Genomic DNA, 21,373 nt, shown 5'->3' on the forward strand with positions numbered 1-21,373 from the left:
TTCGACTTATATATGGTTCTGTGCCTTTATATTTCACAAGAACTTTAGTCAGAGATTACAGTTCACAACCAGACAGTCAGATTGTGTCCACTCTACTGCACATCCAAATACTTACTGCACACTCATCGTATAATTAGACATATTGCTTCTATATGAAAGAATACAGATGTTGATGATGCTTAATATGTAATTAAACACTAACTTCAGTCCCAGACTGGTCAGTGCAGCTTTGTTATGCAGTGTGACTAGCCAATGCTAGCCATCCCTTTGATAACATTAATTCAATATCAAACAGACAATTTGTTCAACTGATACAATGTGGTGGGTGGGTGCAGTATGTGGTATTACTTGACAGAGAATGTGAATTATGCCATAGCTACAGGAATTTGCACTACTAGCCTCCTAAATGTAATTAAATAAACTGTAGCTTGGGTCAGTCTGAGGGGCAGATGTACTAAACCTTGGAGTATGATAAAGTGAAGAGAGATAAAGACTCAGCCAATCCGTTCCTGTCCCTTTTCAAACACAGCCTGAAACAAGACAGGAGCTGATTGGCTGGTACTTTATTTCTCTCTACTGTATCATTCCCAAGGCTTAGTACATCTACCCCTCAGTGACTAGTAATATAAACATACTCTCTTCATTGATGACCTCCCTCTCTAAACTGATGTTCTCCCTGTGAGAATTTGGAGACATCTCCTGAATTATGGTACATTTTAAAACTCAGAAATTCTAAGGTGAAACACAAATCAAGCTATGTAGAATCTGATTATACTACCAATTTTGTTTGTACACATGATAGAAAACAATGTACTTTACCCAGGAATCATTAGAACTACCACCATACGGTCATTCAAAAAATTGCTTGCCTGGGAGTCTAACACAATCTTGAGAAATGTGCAACAATGGGTAGACACCATTTTTCATTAATCCTGATCTCTGACATAAACATCTCTGACATAAACAACAGACACTAGAGCATTTTTCTATTATACAATATCAAGTTCCACAAATATAAATCTACTAACACAAAAGGTGGATAGTCCCTAAAGTACATAAAGAAAATGTATAAAAAACTACTACAGGGCAGAAAAAGTCTCGTAGCCAGTGTGTACTCGCACTCTTTATTGATTGGACAAAAACCTATTTAATAGCTCAACATGACACGAACAGCCCATAACCAAACAAAGTTTAGTGCTTTGGAAATATTTAAGGCTTAAAGCTAAACTAATGTCGGTTACCACAATACCCCCACCCCGCCACCACTACCCATCCATACTGGCCATATTCCACACCCGAAAAGTTCTATTTATATGTTGACTTGACATACATAGCCAATTGATTTTGCCCATTATTTTTATACTATGAACAATTTGTTGGTCTCATGGTATGTGTATTTAGCATAAATAATTGGGAGAAGTGTACACTGTAATACACATCGAAAATTTTTACGTTAGTTACAGTAGTTTTGTTATATAACATCTAGATATAGCCTAGCATCGAAAAAAAACCTTTAAATTATAGAGATACACAAACTGGTAACATTGCTCCAAAATGTAAACTTACCAAACTGTAGCTGAAGCTGAATAGACTGGCAAATGCTGTCAAGAAGACATACAGATTTGTCTGCAACAATAATACATCCCTCCGCTGAATTGCAGGCAAAGAGTTTTGGATTAAATGATACCTTTAAAATAAAAAAATTGCAATTTATTCATTATTTGAAAAACAAAATATTTTACAGGGCAAGTTACACTTAAATGTTTTGATTTCTAGAACATTTTATTTTGCTACATACTAATAAATATCTTTCCCAATATGATTTGATTAAATACATGTACCTAATCATTTAAGCCATTTTTTTTCTACATTGTAATAGCTTTGGATTGGATAAAACTCAATGGACTGGGCAACATCTAATTAAGGGGGAGATTTATGAAGAGGTCCCTTTTCTCAGAGCAGACATCCTGCAGGATGGCTTAATGCTACAATGTATGATAGAGAGAGTCCCAGAGAGATAGTAAAGTAACTCACGACTCCAGCAATCACTGATCCTCTGTATCACATCAAGGTAGTGCTGATGCAATACATATTAGTTACACCCCTTTCACACCGATGCCCTGGGTAACACCCATGTCCAACCCCGGATACTGAACATGGGTCAGAGCCGATGCTTCAGATATACCTAACCCTTTCACACTGCAGGATGATCCTGGGTCTTTGACAGTCACACAGGACAGCTGGAGATAACATCAGCAGCAGACTTTAAGAAATGACCCTGGTTGCAACCTGGGTTGCAGACTAGGGAAGCACAACCACAGTCAACCCTTTTACACCTAGCCAGGACCCCGGTCGCTCCAGCAACAAATCAAGGGTTAAACGTATTGGAGCGGCACAGATCTTGCTGCTATGAACACTTCCGACTTTGCCTCATTATCCACGCCGACAAGATGTACTAACATCTTGTCTGCCGAAGCAGAGTGTAAACTCTCTCTCCGGCGATCCCCGAAGAGCATGCAGCACATCAGCTCAGTGCTGATGTGCTGTGTCACCAAGCCGGGCAAGCTCCACTGTGTATGTGCGAGATCTCGTAAACCACGCTGAGTCCGGAGGCCTACACAGCCAGGGACAGCTCTGTTGATATTGATGGTGCAGGTATCCTACATTACACTGGATATTGGCATGCTATCTTTTAGATCGGGCTCAGTGACGAGGGCGTTGCCCTAACTGCCAGTGTCATTTATGGGGAGAAGCAGTATCAGTGCACATAGCGTTTGCCGATACCAATTCTCCCCCATAACAGAGGATAATACATTTACCCGCAGGTTCTTAGCTCAGTGTAAAAGGGGTATTAGTAAGCAATTTGCTGCAAATATGGACGAATTAGGGAGAAGAAAAAAAAAGGGAGTTATGGTAAAACCTTTGTTAACTCTTTTTATTGGAGGTCAACGGTCTCCACAGGGTTAACCTTGGGTATGCTGGCACCGAACAGCTACGCTTGTGAGCCTCCCAGGATGCACTGGGATCCTCTCCCCTCATTCCCCACACCCCCATGCTCAGACACTTCAGTTTTAGTTAAAAGCCCAAAGCAGGAGTTGGAGAGAGGAAAGAAGATAGAATGGTACACACAGGAAATCACACTCAATGAGAAGAGAAGGAAACTGGTGACTGTAAAGGCAACCCAATAAAGGTAGGTGCTGTGTGGATCCATGGACCTTGAAGATAACGAAGGTAAGTTTTACCATAAAACTCTCAATTCTTCTTCTGGGTCCATGGTCTCCACAGGGTTAACCTTGGGATGTCCCAAAGCAGCTGTAATAGGGAGGGAATGCTCCAAAGCTGAAAGGAGGACATTTTCCTGAGAGGCAAATGTATCAAAGGCATAGAACTTAAGAAATGTGTGGGCAGAAGACCACGTACCAGGCCCTGCATAACTGTTCAGCAGATGCTCCAAGACGCGCTGCCCTTGAAGGACGAACAGAGCAAATAGAGTGAGCAGAAGATCAACCTGCATGTAAGCCTGTGAGATGGTCATGCGAAGCAACGGGTCAACGTCTACTTATTGGCGGGCCAGCCCCGCTTGTGAAATCTATAGAGGATAAACAAGGAATCCGGTTTCTGGACAGAACTAGTACAGTCCACGTAGATCCTGAGAGCACGGACTACATCCAACGAAGCTTCCTCCTGTGAAAGACCAGGTTCCTGGAAGGCCGGTACTACAATGGGTTGACACTACCTTAGGTAGGTATTCCTATTTAGGTCTTGGTGAAAAATCATGAAGGGGGAGCGACAGGAGAGAGCTCCTAAGTCAGGGGACTCTTCGGGTTGAAGCTATAGCCAGAAAAAAAAAAAAAGAGAGTGTCTTAGCAGTTAACCACTTGGGGTCCACCGTTTCCAATGGTTCAAAAGGCGTTCGTTGTAAGGTCTGAAGAGCCAAGGAGAAAACCCACGGAGCCCTGGAGGAAGGTACGCACATCTGGTAAGGGAGACAGTCTTTCAAGGATGCGACCTGGACCTTCAGAGAAGCCAGGCGAAGACCCATGTTAAGGTCCATCAGTAACAAGGCTAATAGTCGAGAGAGCCTGAGAACTTTAGAATTGTAGCTACAATGAGCAAACTACTAAAAGTAGGAGTGTCAGATACAGTAATAGATACGTGCTGAGGCAGGTTTCCGAGCTTGAAGTATAGTGTGAACTACCGCCTCAGAAAAATCTTCTTCCGTTAGGAGGGATGTCTCAAGATCCAAGCCGTCAAAGACAGGCGAGGCATGTCAGGATGTAGGCAGGGCCCCTGAGAGAGCTGGTCTGGACGAAGAGGCAGAGGGAAGGGCTCGTCTACGGAGAGACCATGAAGATCCGTGAACCAGCGGCATCTGGGCCATGGCGGAGCCACGAGGCTGAGGAGTACCACCGTCTTCCTTGAACTTACAAAGTACTCTGGGAAGGAGACACACCGGAGTGAAGCGATAGACCAGACAAAAGGTCTATGGGACTGTGAGAGCATCCACGAAGCTTGCTTCCGGATCTCGTGTCCTGGCACCGTACACTGGGACTTTGTGGTTGGGTTTGGAGGCCATGAGATCCACGTCTGGAAGATCCCACTTGTGTAACAGAAGCTGAAAATCTTCTGTATGTAGAGATCACTCTCCGGCATGAACGTCCCGTCGACTGAGAAAGTCCTTTTCTGCCAGAGATCAGCACCCCTGAAAGGAGTGACGGCCTGTGATCGCTCCCCACCATCGAAGACTGGCGTCCGTGGTGAGAATCAACAAGTGAGGGGTCCAGAATGGACGTCCCTTGTCCAGGTTGGATGTGTGAAACCACCATGAAAGGGACGCCCGAACATCCCGCGACAATATCAATGTTTGAGATTTGATCTGTTGTGGTAGAGCATTCCATCTGAAGAGTATCAGGCGCTGTAGAGGCCCGGAGTGAAACTGGTCGTATTTCACTATGTTGAAGGTGGATACCATGAAACCTAGAGTCTGTATTGTCGAATGGAGTGAGACCAGTTGCTGGTGAAGTAGATTGCGGATACCCAACTGTACTGCTGCCACCTTGTCCCGAGGAAATAAGATATGTGAATGAGGATGTCCAGTAGTGAACAGAGGTGGAGCATCCTTTGAAATGGGATGAGTGAGGATTTGGCCCAATTGATCAGCCATCAGTGATTCTGCAGGAACAACATTACCACTTGTAAGTGACGGTACAGAATCTCCGGGGATTGCACCAGAAGAAGAAGGTCGTCTAGATAAGGAAATATTCGAATACCCTGTCGCCAGAGGTGGCCCGCCATCACTGCCATGAGCTTGCTGAACACCCTGGGGGAACTGTGAACAGTCCGAAGGGTAAGGCCTGGAACTGGAAATGCTGACGCAGGACAGCAAATCGGAGATATTGCTGATGGCAGGGTGCAGTAGGTACCAGGGAGACCATATAATCCCCAGGCTGCATAGCCACGACAATGGAGCGTAGTTTCCATGCGAAACTTGGGACTCTCGAGGTATTTGTTCAGCAACTTTAAATTTAGAATGGGACGATAGGATCCATTTGGTGTTTGAACGAAAAACAGTGTAGAACCCTACGCTGTGGAGTAAGTGGGACTGTCAAGGAGTGAACTACACCCTTGAGTGCCAGAGCATTGGCAGGATCTGTCGGTAGAGTGGTTGGAAAGTGTTTTCTAGTATGGTGCATCAGGAAGGATAAAGCGTACCCGTGAGAGACCACTTCTTGGACCAAGGCGTGTGTCATGATCTGAAGCCATCCGTGGGCGAACTGCAGCAGTTAGCCTCCCACCCTTGGGTCCCCCAGGGGGAGGCACTTCCCGTCAGCCGGGAAGTTTATCATCTGGCTTGGTAGTTAAAAGCCCAGGCTCGTTTAGGGTTTGGAGGTCTTGGTTGTCTGAGATAGACGTGGAAAGGTCTGACCCTTGGCCTTGCCCTGTGGACAAAAAGGACTGAAATGACGAAGGCTTAGGCAGCACTGAAGAAGTCGAAGGTAGGCAAACTGTCTTGGAGGTTGCCAGTTTCTAGACAATTTTGTCCAGTTCCAGTCCAAATAGGAAATCGCTCATGTATAGCAGAGCTTCCAGGGACTTTTTGGCGTTCTAATCCACCTTCCATGAAGCGTGCCACAATGGAAACTGCGGAATCTTTGGAGGATAACAGAACAGAATACGAAGCAGCTACACCAATGTAATAGGCCGCATCTTTGATATTGGCAATAAGAGGCAATTCCGTGGTAGGCTCAAACGTGAAACTCTTGCATCTGAGAAGTGATCCGAATGTTGAAACTCTGCTAACACTACCTTCTACCACTTGCGCAGAGGATCCTTAAGACAGAGAGGCTGGTTCAGCATCTTCTATTTGAAGTGAAAATGTAACCACCCTAAATAATACAGCCACATGAAATTTGGGGTTTACCTCCTCATCCACTAAGGGGCATTCTGCATCAGAATCGTGATCTGCAGGAGTAGAGGATTCTTCTGAATCAGATAGTGGTGTAGACTGTGAGGAAGGCACAACACATGTCCTTTTGCAGTAGGTGCTGGCACTGCCACTTGTCCCTGTACTGAATGCTGAAATGCAGCAAAGGAAGCAGCCAAACTCTGCACCGAGCTAGAGAATAAGTGGTCATTCCATGCCAGTTCACCCAGGCATGACACCCACGACTCGGATTTTCATGATACTTTGTACACTTGATACTACCACAGAGCTACTAACCCATGTCAAATTTTTCTGCTCTAGGCCATAGTTTTTGAGATACAGATGGAGCCATGCTGATCTGAGGCGGCTCCATCGCAAACAAGTACTCCCGGCGTGACTAGGCAATCCGTTTGAACCTCAGGGAGGGACGCCACCTGTCTTTGGAAGAAAATGGACAAGGCAGAGATCTGGACCTTTAAGGAACCCAGGTATAGACCCACATCCACTCCTGACTGCAGAAAAAGCAGAAAACGACCCAACTGAAATTCCACAGTAGGAAATTTCCTGTATTCACACCAAGACACATACATCTTCCAAATTCGGTGGTAATGTTTAGACGTTATCCCTTTTCTGGCTTGGATCAGGGTAGGAATTACCCTGTCCGGAATGCCTTTCAGCGCTAAAATTTGACGCTCAGCCGCTGTAAGTCTTGATAGATGAATGGCTCTTGTTGCAGAAGATCTGCTCGAAAAGGTAGAGACCATGGATCCTTCAGCAGCATGTCCAGGAGATCTGCGTACCAAGATCTGCGTACCTTCTTGGCAAATCTGGAGCAATGAGAATTGCCTGAACCTTGTCTCTCTTTATTCTTTTGAGAATTCTTGGGATCAGTGGAAGTGGTGGAAACGCATACACCATCTGGTAAACCCATGGAGTCCCCAGAGCGTCCACCGCCACTGCCTGTGGGTCTCTCGACCTGGAACAATACCGCCTGAGTTTCTTGTGGAGACGAGAGGCCATCATGTCAATTTGTGGAATTCCCCACGGACGTGTCACGCACCAGAACACCTCCGGGAGAAGGCCCCACTCTCCTGGGTGGAGGTCGTGTCTGCTGAGGAAGTCTGCTTCCTAGTTGTCTACTAACGGAATGAAGACCGCAGACAACGCCACAGCGTGTCTTTCTGTCCAGAGGAGAATCCGTGTTACCTGACATTGCTGCTCTGCTCTTCGTTCCACCCTGTCGGTTTATGTAAGTTACTGCCGTCACATTGTCCGACTGAACCTGAATTGCCTAATCTTGAAGAAAATGGTCTGCCTGCAGAAGGGCGTTGTATATGGCCCTTAGTTTCAGAATGTTGATTGGAAGAATGGTTTCCTGATTTGACCATTTTCCTTGAAAGTGTGCTCCTTGAGTGGACTGCTCCCCAACCTCTGAGGCTTGCGCCTGTGGTTAGCAGAATCCAAATTTTGAAACCCGAACCTTCGGCCCTCGGTCTGGTGAGAAGTCTGGAGCCACCACTGAAGAGAAATCCTGCCTTTTGGCGACAGACGAATCCTCTGGTGCACATGTTAATGCGATCCGGACCAATTGTCCAACAGGTCCAGCCTTGCATGAGACCGCCCGTATTGCAGTGCCTCGTAAGCGGGTACCATCTTTCCCAGAAGGCGAATGCAGAGATGCACCGATATCCAGGTATGTTTTAGAACATCCCGCACCATTGACTGGATCACCACTTCCTTTTCCAATGGAAGGAACACCTTCTGTACCTCCGTATCCAGTATCATCCCCAGGAACGGAAGTCTCCGAGTTGGTTCCAGGTGAGATTTTGGTAGGTTCAGAATCCACCCGTGATCCCGAAGTAGTCGAGTTGAGAGAGCAGATCGTCCAGGTACAGAATAATGTTCACTCCCCGTTTGCGGAGGAGAAACATCATCTCCGCCATTACCTTGGTGAACACCTTCGGAACCGTGGAGAGGCCAAAGGGCAGGGCCTGGAACTGATAGTGACAGTCCTGTAAGGCAAACCTGAGATAAGCCTGATGAGGCGGCCAGATCGGGATATGAAAGTATGCATCCTTAATATCCAGAAACACCAAGAATTCCCCTTCCTCCAGACTCGAGATCACCACTCTCAGAGACTCCATCTTGAATTTGAACACCCATAAGTACGGGTTCAACGACTTGAGGTTTAAAATGGGTCTCACCAAACCGTCCGGTTTCGGTACCACAAACAGGTTGGAATAATAACCCCTGGTCCGTAGCTGAGGTGAAACTGGAACAATGAAGTGAGTCTGTACCAGTTTTTGAATTGCATCCTGTAAATTTATACTTTCCTCCTGAGAAGCTGGTAAGCCTGACTCGAAGAATCTGTGAGGTGGGAGTTCCTGAAACTCCAGTCCGTACCCCTGGGCGATGACCTCTTTGACCCAGGGATCCTGGCATGACGTCGCACATACTGTATGTGACTGAAATCACTTAATTGGGCTCCCACCTGCCTGTCTACCAGGCAGAGAGGTCCACCGTCATGCTGAAGGCTTTGAGGTAGCAGAGTTCTGCTCCTGTGAACTTGCAATTGCTTGTTTTCTGGGTTTACCTCCATTGCCTTTGAAGGTTGTAGAAGAACCCTTGGCTTTATGTTTAAATTTTGCTGTCCGAAAGGACTGCAGAGTCGGAGCACAGTAGGTCTTCCTAGCTGGTGGGACTGCATAAGGAAGATATGTAGACTTACTCGCCGCAGCCTTGGATATCCACGTATCCAGTTAGTCACCAAACAGGGCTTCGTCTGTGAAAGGTAGGCTTTCCACACCGTTTCTGGAATTCGCATCGGCCGTCCACTGACGTAGCCATAGGCCCCTGCGTGCTGACACTGCCATGGCCGTGGAGCGTGCATTGAGCAATCCAATTTATTTTATGACTTCTACCATAAAATTTGCAGTGTCCTATATATATTGCAGGAGTAAAATCATCTCACCTCTTGGTAAGGAATTTAACCCCTCAATTGGGTTACCTGACCATTTTGCAATGGCCCTAGTGATCCAAGTACAAGCAATAGTGGCTTGAGAATAGGACCCTCAGGAGCTCAGGGTCCTGTCAGTGGGGAATGGGACCATTAACCCTGGAGGAGGTTGGGCCATTCCTCCCATTAAGTCCCACAAAGCAGACAGGCTGTTGCCAAACAGCACTGTCTGAAAATAACAAAGAAAAAATAAGAATTTACTTACCGATAATTCTATTTCTCGTAGTCCGTAGTGGATGCTGGGAACTCCATAAGGACCATGGGGAATAGCGGCTCCGCAGGAGACTGGGCACAAAAGTAAAGCTTTAGGACTACCTGGTGTGCACTGGCTCCTCCCCCTATGACCCTCCTCCAAGCCTCAGTTAGGATACTGTGCCCGGACGAGCGTACACAATAAGGAAGGATTTATGAATCCCGGGTAAGACTCATACCAGCCACACCAATCACACCGTACAACTTGTGATCTGAACCCAGTTAACAGCATGATAACAGAGGAGCCTCTGGATAGATGGCTCACAACAACAATAACCCGATTTAGTTAACAATAACTATGTACAAGTATTGTAGACAATCCGCACTTGGGATGGGCGCCCAGCATCCACTACGGACTACGAGAAATAGAATTATCGGTAAGTAAATTCTTATTTTCTCTGACGTCCTAGTGGATGCTGGGAACTCCGTAAGGACCATGGGGATTATACCAAAGCTCCCAAACGGGCGGGAGAGTGCGGATGACTCTGCAGCACCGAATGAGAGAACTCCAGGTCCTCCTCAGCCAGGGTATCAAATTTGTAGAATTTAGCAAACGTGTTTGCCCCTGACCAAGTAGCCGAGACCCCTCGGGCAGCCGCCCAAGATGAGCCCACCTTCCTTGTGGAATGGGCTTTTACAGATTGGCTGTGGCAGGCCTGCCACAGAATGTGCAAGCTGAATTGTATTACAAATCCAACGAGCAATAGTCTGCTTAGAAGCAGGAGCACCCAGCTTGTTGGGTGCATACAGGATAAACAGCGAGTCAGATTTTCTGACTCCAGCCGTCCTGGAAACATATTTTCAGGGCCCTGACTACGTCCAACAACTTGGAGTCCTCCAAGTCACTAGTAGCCGCAGGTACCACAATAGGTTGGTTCAGATGAAACACTGAAAACACCTTAGGGAGAAAATGAGGACGAGTCCTCAATTCCGCCCTGTCTGAATGGAAGATCAGATAAGGGCTTTTACAGGATAAAGCCGCCAATTCTGACACGCGCCTGGCCGAGGCCAGGGCCAACAACATGACCACTTTCCATGTGAGATATTTTAACTCCACAGATTCAAGTGGTTCAAACCAATGTGACTTTAGGAACCCCAAAACTACATTGAGATCCCAAGGTGCCACTGGAGGCACAAAAGGAGGCTGTATATGCAGTACCCCTTTTACAAACGTCTGAACTTCAGGAACTGAAGCTAGTTCTTTCTGGAAGAAAATTGACAGGGCCGAAATTTGAACCTTAATGGACCCCAATTTTAGGCCCATAGACACTCCTAAAAACAGAATTTAGGAGTGATTAACACCCCAGCTCCTGGCGCAAATATTTTAAGTATGTAATTTATTCAGTACACCAGCTGCACACATTAGAGGATTAGCAATATCCTCAGATAAGCACAAGGGAAAAAGGAAAACTAATGTATTGCGCTAGGTGCTCTGATTTTACTTAATAAAAAAAAATATAATAAAATAATAAATAACACTCTATAGTTGTGTGTCTGTTTTACTTCAAATTAACACACATGGAACTTGCTTACAAAAATAACAAAAGTATTTTAATAACATTTCATATACATAAATGGTATATACCAATATAGGATAGTTTAAAATCAATAAACTAAAACACACTGAGGGAATGCGCTTAAACTGTCTAGAACACAGATTAAATAATAGTGTCCATAGGTTGTAACAAGTGGACGGCTACAATGTATCGTATGAGTGCTACACAAGCGTGTCTCATCAATTTATTGCAGCTGCTGGAGCCTACTAGTTTGTGTATAGTGTCTCAGATCCTCTTGCTACTGGCGTCCCAGTGCAGAGGAATAATTTGCAGTCCTGTTTACAGGAAATGCCGGAATCGACCTAGTTGAAATTCCTCCATCGGGGCCTTACTGGCCTCGCACCACGCAACATATTTTCGCCAAATGCGGTGATAATGCTTTGCGGTTACATCCTTCATGGCTTTGATCAGGGTAGAGATGACTTCATCCGGAATGCCTTTTTCCTTAAGGATCCGGCGTTCAACCGCCCTGCCGTCAAACGCAGCCGCGGTAAGTCTTGGAATAGACAGGGTCCTTGCTGGAGCAGGTCCCTTCTTAGAGGTAGAGGCCACGGGTTGTCCGTGAGCATCTCTTGAAGTTCCGGGTACCAAGTCCTTCTTGGCCAATCCGGAGCCACGAGTATAGTTCTTACTCCCCTCCGTCTTATAATTCTCAGTACTTTTGGTATGAGAGGAAGAGGAGGGAACACATACACTGACTGGTACACCCACGGTGTTACCAGAGCGTCCACAACTATTGCCTGAGGGTCCCTTGACCTGGCGCAATACCTGTCCAATTTTTTGTTTAGGCGGGACGCCATCCTGTCCACCTTTGGTTTTTCCCAACGGTTTACAATCATGTGGAAGACTTCTGGGTGAAGTCCCCACTCTCCCGGGTGGAGGTCGTGCCTGCTGAGGAAGTCTGCTTCCCAGTTGTCCACTCCCGGAATGAACACTGCTGACAATGCTATCACATGATTTTCCGCCCAGCGAAAAATCCTTGCAGCTTCTGCCATTGCCCTCCTGCTTCTTGTGCCGCCCTGTCTGTTTACGTGGGCGACTGCCGTGATGTTGTCCGACTGGATCAGCACCGGCTGACCTTGAAGCAGAGGTCTTGCTTGGCTTAGGGCATTGTAAATGGCCCTTAGCTCCAAAATATTTATGTGAAGTGATGTCTCCAGGCTTGACCACAAGCCCTGGAAATTTCTTCCCTGTGTGACTGCTCCCCAGCCTCGCAGGCTGGCATCCGTGGTCACCAGGACCCAGTCCTGAATGCCGAATCTGCGGCCCTCTAGAAGATGAGCACTCTGCAACCACCACAGGAGAGACACCCTTGTCTTTGGTGACAGGGTTATCCGCTGATGCATCTGAAGATGCGATCCGGACCATTTGTCCAGCAGGTCCCACTGGAAAGTTCTTGCGTGGAATCTGCCGAATGGAATTGCTTCGTAGGAAGCCACCATTTTTCCCAGGACCCTTGTGCACTGATGCACTGACACTTGGCCTGGTTTTAGGAGGTTTCTGACTAGTTCGGATAACTCCCTGGCTTTCTCCTCCGGGAGAAACACCTTTTTCTGGACTGTGTCCAGGATCATCCCTAGGAATAGAAGATGTGTCGTCGGGATCAGCTGCGATTTTGGAATATTGAGAATCCAACCATGCTGCCGCAATACTACTGGAGATAGTGCTACCCCGACTACCAACTGTTCCCTGGATCTTGCCCTTATCAGGAGATCGTCCAAGTAAGGGATAACTAAAACTCCCTTCCTTCGAAGGAGTATCATCATTTCGGCCATTACTTTGGTAAAGACCCGGGGTGCCGTGGACAAACCAAACGGCAGCGTCTGAAACGGATAGTGACAGTTCTGTACCACAAACCTGAGGTACCCTTGGTGAAAAGGGTAAATTGGGACATGGAGATAAGCATCCTTGATGTCCCGAGACACCATATAATCCCCTTCTTCCAGGTTCGCAATCACCGCTCTTAGTGACTCCATCTTGAATTTGAACCTTTGTATGTAAGTGTTCAAGGATTTCAGATTTAAAATAGGTCTCACCGAGCCGTCCGGCTTCGGTACCACAAACAGCGTGGAATAAACCCCTTTCCCTGTTGTAGGAGGGGTACCTTGATTATCACCTGCTGGGAATACAGCTTGTGAATGGCTTCCAATACCGCCTCCCTGTCGAAGGGAGACGTCGGTAAAGCAGACTTTAGGAAACGGCGAGGGGGAGACGTCTCGAATTCCAATTTGTACCCCTGAGATACCACCTGAAGGATCCAGGGGTCCACCTGTGAGTGAGCCCACTGCACGCTGAAATTTTTGAGACGGACCCCCACCGTGCCTGGGTCCGCTTGTAAAGCCCCAGCGTCATGCTGAGGACTTGGCAGAAACGGGAGAGGGCTTCTGTTCCTGGGAACTGACTGTTTGCTGCAGCCTTTTTCCTCTCCCTCTGCCACGGGGCAGAAATGAGGAGCCTTTTGACCGCTTGCCCTTATGGGGCCTAAAGGATTGCGCCTGATAATACGGCGTCTTCTTATGTTGAGAGGCTACCTGGGGTAAAAATGTGGATTTCCCAGCCGTTGCCGTGGCCACCAGGTCTGTTAGACCTACCCCAAATAACTCCTCCCTTTTATAAGGCGATACTTCCATATGCCTTTTGGAATCAGCATCACCTGACCACTGTCTTGTCCATAACCCTCTTCTGGCAGAAATGGACAGCACACTTACTCTTGATGCCAGTCGGCAAATATCCCTCTGTGCATCACGCATATATAGAAATGCATCTTTTAAATGCTCTATAGTCAGTAATATACTGTCCCTATCTAGGGTATCAATATTGTCAGTCAGGGAATCCGACCAAGCCACCCCAGCACTGCACATCCAGGCTGAGGTGATTGCTGGTCGCAGTATCACACCCGTCTGAGTGTATATACATTTTAGGATATTTTCCTGCTTTCTGTCAGCTGGTTCCTTAAGGGCGGCCGTATCCGGGGACGGTAGTGCCACCTGTTTAGACAAGCGTGTGAGAGCTTTATCCACCCTAGGGGGTGTTTCCCAACGTGCCCTATCCTTTAATTCCTCAGATGCAGGAAAAACTACAGGCAGTTTTTTCTCACCCAACATAATACCCTTTTTAGTGGTACTGGTATTATCAGAAATATGTAAAACATTTTCCATAGCCTCAATCATGTAACGTGTGGCCCTACTGGAAGTCACATTCGTCTCTTAATCGTCGACACTGGAGTCAGTATCCGTGTCGGCGTCTGTATCTGCCATCTGAGGTAACGGGCGTTTTAGAGCCCCTGATGGCTTTTGAGACACCTGGACAGGCACAGGCTGAGTAGCCGGCTGTCTCATGTCATCAATCTTTTGTAAAGAGCTGACACTGTCACGTAAATCCTTCCATAAGCTCAGCCACTCAGGTGTCGACTCCCTAGGGGGTGACATCTCCATTACAGGCAATTGCTCCGCCTCCACACCATTTTCCTCCTCATACATGTCGACACAATCGTACCGACACACAGCACACACACAGGGAATGCTCTGATAGAGGACAGGACCCCACTAGCCCTTTGGGGAGACAGAGGGAGAGTATGCCAGCACACACCAGAGCACTATATATATATATATATATATATATATATATATATATATATATATATATATATACATATATATACATACACATACACAGGGATAACCTTATAGAAGTGTTTTTCCCCTTATAGCTGCTGTTTTATTAATACTGCGCCTAATTAGTGCCCCCCTCTCTTTTTTAACCCCTTTCTGTAGTGTAGTAACTGCAGGGGAGAGCCAGGGAGCTTCCCTCCAACGGAGCTGTGAGAGAAAATGGCGCCAGTGTGCTGAGGAGATAGGCTCCGCCCCTTTTTCGCGGACTTTTCTCCCTCATTTTTATGGATTCTGGCAGGGGTTAAAATACATCCATATAGCCCTGGGGGTTATATGTGATGTATGTTTGCCAGCCAAGGTGTTTTTATTGCTGCTCAGGGCACCCCCCCCCCAGCGCCCTGCACCCTCAGTGACCGCAGTGTGAGGTGTGTATGAGGAGCAATGGCGCACAGCTGCAGTGCTGTGCGCTACCTTGGTGAAGACTAATGTCTTCTGATGCCGATTTTCCGGACCTCTTCTTGCTTCTGGCTCTGTAAGGGGGCCGGCGGCGCGGCTCTGGGACCGGACTCCGAGGCTGGGCCTGTGTTCGGTCCCTCTGGAGCTAATGGTGTCAAGTAGCCAAGAAGCCCAAGCTGGCTGCAAGCAGGCAGGTTCGCTTCTTCTCCCCTTAGTCCCTCGATGCAGTGAGCCTGTTGCCAGCAGGTCTCACTGAAAATAAAAAACCTAAAACTAAACTTTCACTAAGAAGCTCAGGAGAGCCCCTAGTGTGCACCCTTCTCGGCCGGGCACAAAAATCTAACTGAGGCTTGGAGGAGGGTCATAGGGGGAGGAGCCAGTGCACACCAGGTAGTCCTAAAGCTTTACTTTTGTGCCCAGTCTCCTGCGGAGCCGCTATTCCCCATGGTCCTTACGGAGTTCCCAGCATCCACTAGGACGTCAGAGAAATAAATGTTGAAAACTCTTCAGGAGCTTCCCTAAGCGTGACCGGTTCCTCCGGGCACATTTTCGAACTGAGTCTGGTAGGAGGGGTATAGAGGGAGGAGTCAGTGCACACTATTGATTTCTTAAAGTGCCCAAGGCTCCTAGTGGACCAGTCTATACCCCATGGTACTAATGTGGACCCAAGTATCCTCTAAGACGTAAGAGAAATGTGCTCTCATTAAATTAGGGGTACATAAAAATGGGTATAAGTATATATTTGAGTCACTTCAGGAACGTGGGGGGGAAAAAAAAAAAAGAAAAAGAAAGCAAAAAGGGGAAAAAGACTGACTACTCCAACCTGCAAGCCTAAAAACATTTGTCCCACTCATAAAACACCCCAATATAATCAGTCCCATACCTTGAACCCCAAATTCTATCACTTTGCACTTTTCATCTCAAAAATTACATTGTTGGCCAGTTAAAAATTCAAAGTGCATACTTAATCATTAGGGGGATAGAGGGTTGCGTACCAAGAGCTTGTGAGCCAAATCCTGGCATTTTTACCTTAAAATAGAGATTTTCAACAACTTTGCACCTGCTCAGAGTAGGTGAAGTGAAATTCCTGGTTAAATTATTGATGATAAATTATTGCGGCTAATTGAATAGGGGTCTTTCACAATTTGCAGTAAAAAGGAGATTTATGGTAAGAACTTACCTTTGTTAAATCTTTTTCTGCGAGGTACACTGGATTACACAGGGAATAACATCGGGGTGTAGAGTAGGATCTTGATCTGAAGCACCAACAGGCTAAAAGCTTTAACTGTTCCCAAGATGCTCAGAGCCGCCTCCTCTATAACGCCGCCTCCGTGCACAGGAACTTAGTTTTGTTAACCAGTTCAATGCAGTAGCAGGTAAAAGACGACAACAGTTAGTAGCCATAGACACCACATTCTCGCGAAAGGAGAAGGTATCAATGGCTAATGCCATACAAACCCAAAGAAGCTAAGTGCATCAGGGTGGGCGCCCTGTGGAATCCAGTGTACCTCGCAGAAAGAGATTTAACAAAGGTAAGTTCTTACCATAAACCTCCTTTTCTGCGGCGGGGTACACTGGTATTCCACAGGGAATGACATCGGGGATGTCCTAAAGAAGTTCCTTATTGGAGGGGACGCACTGTAGCGGGCACAAGAACCCGGCGTCCAAAGGAAGCATCCTGGGAGGCAGAAGTATCGAAAGCATAGAACCTTATGAACGTGTTCACTGGAGGACCACGTAGCCGCCTTGCACAATTGTTCAAGGGTTGCACCATGATGGGCTGCCCAAGAAGGTCCAATAGACCGAGTAGAATGGGCTTTGATGTAGAAGGAGCTGGAAGGCCAGCCTGTACATAAGCATGTGCAATCACCATTCTAATCCATCTGGCCAAGGTCTGCTTGTTAGCAGGCCAGCCACGTTTGTGAAAACCAAACAGTACAAAGAGAGAATCAGACTTAATAACGGAGGCTGTCCTCTTACATAGATACGGAGAGCCCGTACCACATCCAAAGACCGCTCTTTGGAGGATAAATCCAGAGAGACAAAGGCCGGAACCACAATCTCCTGTTTAAGGTGGAAAGAAGAAAGCACCTTAGGTAGATAACCAGGGCGCGTTCAAAGAACGGTGAAAAAACAGATAAGGGGACCTACAAGACAAGGCACCCAAATCGGATACCCGTCTAGCAGAGGCAATAGCCAGCAGAAAGACCTTGAGGGAAAGCCACTTAAGGTCCGCAGATTCATGAGGTTCAAACGGGGACTCTTACAAAGCCTCCAGAACCACCAACAAATCCCAAGGAGCCACAGGAAGGACATAGGCAGGTTGAATCCGTAACACCCCCTGAGTGAATATATGAACATCAGGCAGAGTCGCAATTTTTCTCTGAAACCATACAGAAAAGGCAGAAATATGAACCTTGAGGGAGGCCAGCCGAAGGCCCAAGTCCAGGCCCTGTTATAGGAAGGCCAAAAGTTTGGCCGTACTAAACTTATAAACGTCATGATTGTTGGATGCACACCAAGCAAAGTAAGAATTCCTGACCCTATAGTAATCCGAGCAGAAGCCGGCTTACGGGCTTTCAACATAATTTGAATGACCGCCTAAGAAAATCCTTTGGCCCTCAGTACGAAAGCTTCAAGAGCCACGCCTTCAAAGCCAGTTGGGCCAAATCCTGGTAAACACAAGGGCCCTGAACGAGGAGGTCTGGTCGTTGCGGAAGCAGAAGAGGATGCTCTAGCGAGAAACCCTGTAGGTCTGAGAACCAATGCCGTCTGGGCCACGCTGGAGCTATTGGAAGAAGGATTCTTCATTCTTGATTGAACTTCTTCACTACTCTGGGCAGGAGTGACACCGAAGGGAACACGAACAGCAGCCAAAAGTTCCATGGAATTGCCAGTGCATCCACGAACGCCGCTTGAGGATCCCTTGTTCTTGCTCCGAAGACCGGAACTTTGTGAATGTGCCGAGACGCCATCCGGTCTACATCTGGTAGGCCTCACTTGTCCACTAGGAGTTGAAATACTTCTGGATGAAGGCTCCACTCTCCGGCGTGTACGTCCAGACAACTGAGGAAGTCCGCTTCCCAGTTGGAGACCCCCAGAATGAACACTGCCAATATGGCTGTCAGATGGCGTTCCGCCCATTGAAGAATCTTTGACACGTCCATCATTGCCATTCGAATTCTAGTGTCGCCTTGATGATTTATGTACGCCACCGTGGTGGCTTTGTCTGTCTGTACTTTAACAGATCTGTTCTGTACCAGATGCCGGGCCAGTTTCAGAGCATTGAACACTGCCCGCAATTCTAGAATGGTTATCGGGAGGAGAGACTCGTCCCTGGTACACCGACCATGAAGAGAGTGTTGCTCCAACACCGCGCCCCAACCCCTCAGACTGGCATCTGTCGTTAGAAGAACCCAGTTGGAGATCCAGAAGGGACGGCCCCTGCTCAACTGTTGGTCCTGTAGCCACCAGCTCAGTGACAGACGAACCTTCAGAGTCAGAGAGATCATTTGAGACCTGATCCGATGAGGCAGACTGTCCCATTTGGAAAGGATTAACCTCTGCAGAGGGCGGGAATGAAATTGAGCGTACTGTACCATGTCGAACGCAGACACCATGAGGTCTAGTACTTGCATCGCTGAGTGTATCGACACTCTTGGGCGAGAGAGGAAATATCTGATCCTGTCCTGAAGTTTCAGGACTTTCTCTGGAGACAAAAACAATCGTTGGTTGTGTGTGTCCAGTAGTGCCCCCAGGTGCACTATGCTCCAAGCAGGGACCAGCGAGGACTTTCTCCAGTTGATGAGCCACCCGTGGGCTTGTAGGAATTGGACTGTCCGTTACAGATGACGGAGGAGAACATCTTGATAGTTCGCCAGGATCAGCAAGTCGTCCAGATACGGCAGGATCCCGATTCCCTGACGGCGGAGAAGAGCCGTCATCATGGCCATTACCTTGGTGAAGATCAGCGGGGCCGTGGCCAATCCAAAAGGCAGTCCCTGGAATTGATAATGTAGGTTGCTAATAGCAAACCGCAGATATTTCTGATGCGACATGGCAATAGGAATGTGCAGATAAGCATCCTGTATGTCCAGGGATACCATATAGTCTTCGGGTTAAATGGACAGTAAAATAGATTGAAGAGTTTCCATACGAAATTTGGACACTCACAAATTTGTTCAATGATTTGAGGTTGAGTATAGGCCGGAAGGACCCATTCGGCTTCGGAACTAGAAACAGGGTCGAATTACCGCTCTGAGACAGAGGTACCGGCACTACCACTCCTGTATCCAGGAGGGATTGTACAAAGTATAGAGCTTGCGATCTTAACGGATCCTCAGGGGTAACCGTTGTGCAAAACTGGCGAGGGGGACGTCTCTTGAAAGAGATTACGTACCCGTGAGAGACAACTTCCCGCACCCAGGCGTCCAAAGTGGTCTCTAACCATGCCAGGGCGAACTGCAGAAGTCTGCCTCCCACCCTGGGGTCCCCCAGGGGGAGGCCCGCCTCGTCATGCAGCAGGCTTGTCTTGTTTGGAAGCAGGGTGATGGGCGGCCCAGGATTGTTTAGATTTAGGTTTAGTGGTTTTGGAAGCACGAGCCTGTCGCGGATAAGCCTGACCCTTTGCTTTTCCTGGAGGTCGAAAGGAACGAAAGGTGGTATTCTTAGCCTTCGGAACAGAAGCATTAGTATTTGGGAGACACGCAGTCTTGGCAGTAGCCAAGTCAGTTACGATCTTGTTCAGATCCTCCCCAAATAGGATGTCGCCATTAAAAGGGAGCACCTCCAAGGTCTTTTTGGAGTCCAGGTCCACCTTTCAGGACCTCAACCACATAATTCGACAAGCCAGGATGGACGTAGTAGATGCCTTGGCCGCCATTACACCTGGATCAGAGGCCGCCTCCGGAATATAGTGGAAGGCTGTGGTAATATAAAATACAGATATTGTCTGGCAGTGTAAGAAAAATCATGAGGCAGCTCATCCTCAATTGCCTGAACCCATGCTTCAATAGCTTTTGAAGCCCAGGAGAATGCCATAGTGGGTCTATGTATAGCGCCAGTGAGGGAGTAAATAAGATTTTACTCACCGATAAATCTATTTCTCGTAGTCCGTAGTGGATGCTGGGACTCCGTAAGGACCATGAGGAATAGCGGCTCCGCAGGAGACAGGGCACAAGAATAAAAGCTTAAGGATCAGGTGGTGTGCACTGGCTCCTCCCCCTATGACCCTCCTCCAAGCCTCAGTTAGGATACTGTGCCCGGACGAGCGTACATAATAAGGAAGGATATTGAATCCCGGGTAAGACTCATACCAGCCACACCAATCACACCGTACAACTCGTGATCTGAACCCAGTTAACAGTATGATAAACGAAAGGAGCCTCTGAAAAGATGGCTCACAACAATAATAACCCGAATTTTGTAACAATAACTATATACAAGTATTGCAGACAATCCGCACTTGGGATGGGCGCCCAGCATCCACTACGGACTACGAGAAATAGATTTATCGGTGAGTAAAATCTTATTTTCTCTGACGTCCTAGTGGATGCTGGGACTCCGTAAGGACCATGGGGATTATACCAAAGCTCCCAAACGGGCGGGAGAGTGCGGATGACTCTGCAGCACCGAATGAGAGAACTCAAGGTCCTCCTCAGCCAGGGTATCAAATTTGTAGAATTTAGCAAACGTGTTTGCCCCTGACCAAGTAGCTGCTCGGCAAAGTTGTAAAGCCGAGACCCCTCGGGCAGCCGCCCAAGATGAGCCCACTTTCCTTGTGGAATGGGCTTTTACAGATTTTGGCTGTGGCAGGCCTGCCACAGAATGTGCAAGCTGAATTGTACTACAAATCCAACGAGCAATCGTCTGCTTAGAAGCAGGAGCACCCAGCTTGTTGGGTGCATACAGGATAAACAGCGAGTCAGATTTTCTGACTCCAGCCGTCCTGGAAACATATATTTTCAGGGCCCTGACAACGTCAAGCAACTTGGAGTCCTCCAAGTCCCTAGTAGCCGCAGGTACCACCATAGGTTGGTTCATGTGAAATGCAGAAACC

The 21,373-nt window shown here is 47.4% G+C and overlaps 1 protein-coding gene across 3 annotated transcripts in view; it reads right to left on the reverse strand.

The window, feature by feature from the left end:
• The window catches only part of KNTC1 (kinetochore associated 1), a 736,750-nt gene that overhangs the window by 652,600 nt on the left and 62,777 nt on the right, over nt 1-21,373 (reverse strand). For all 3 annotated transcript variants that reach the window (XM_063964446.1, XM_063964444.1, XM_063964445.1), the window contains exon 3: nt 1,567-1,687. In XM_063964446.1, the coding sequence (XP_063820516.1) occupies nt 1,567-1,687 (121 nt within the window). The remainder of the gene's footprint in view (nt 1-1,566; nt 1,688-21,373) is intronic.

Source organism: Pseudophryne corroboree, chromosome 1, assembly GCF_028390025.1.
Source record: "Pseudophryne corroboree isolate aPseCor3 chromosome 1, aPseCor3.hap2, whole genome shotgun sequence".
Taxonomy (NCBI): Eukaryota; Metazoa; Chordata; class Amphibia; order Anura; family Myobatrachidae; genus Pseudophryne; species Pseudophryne corroboree.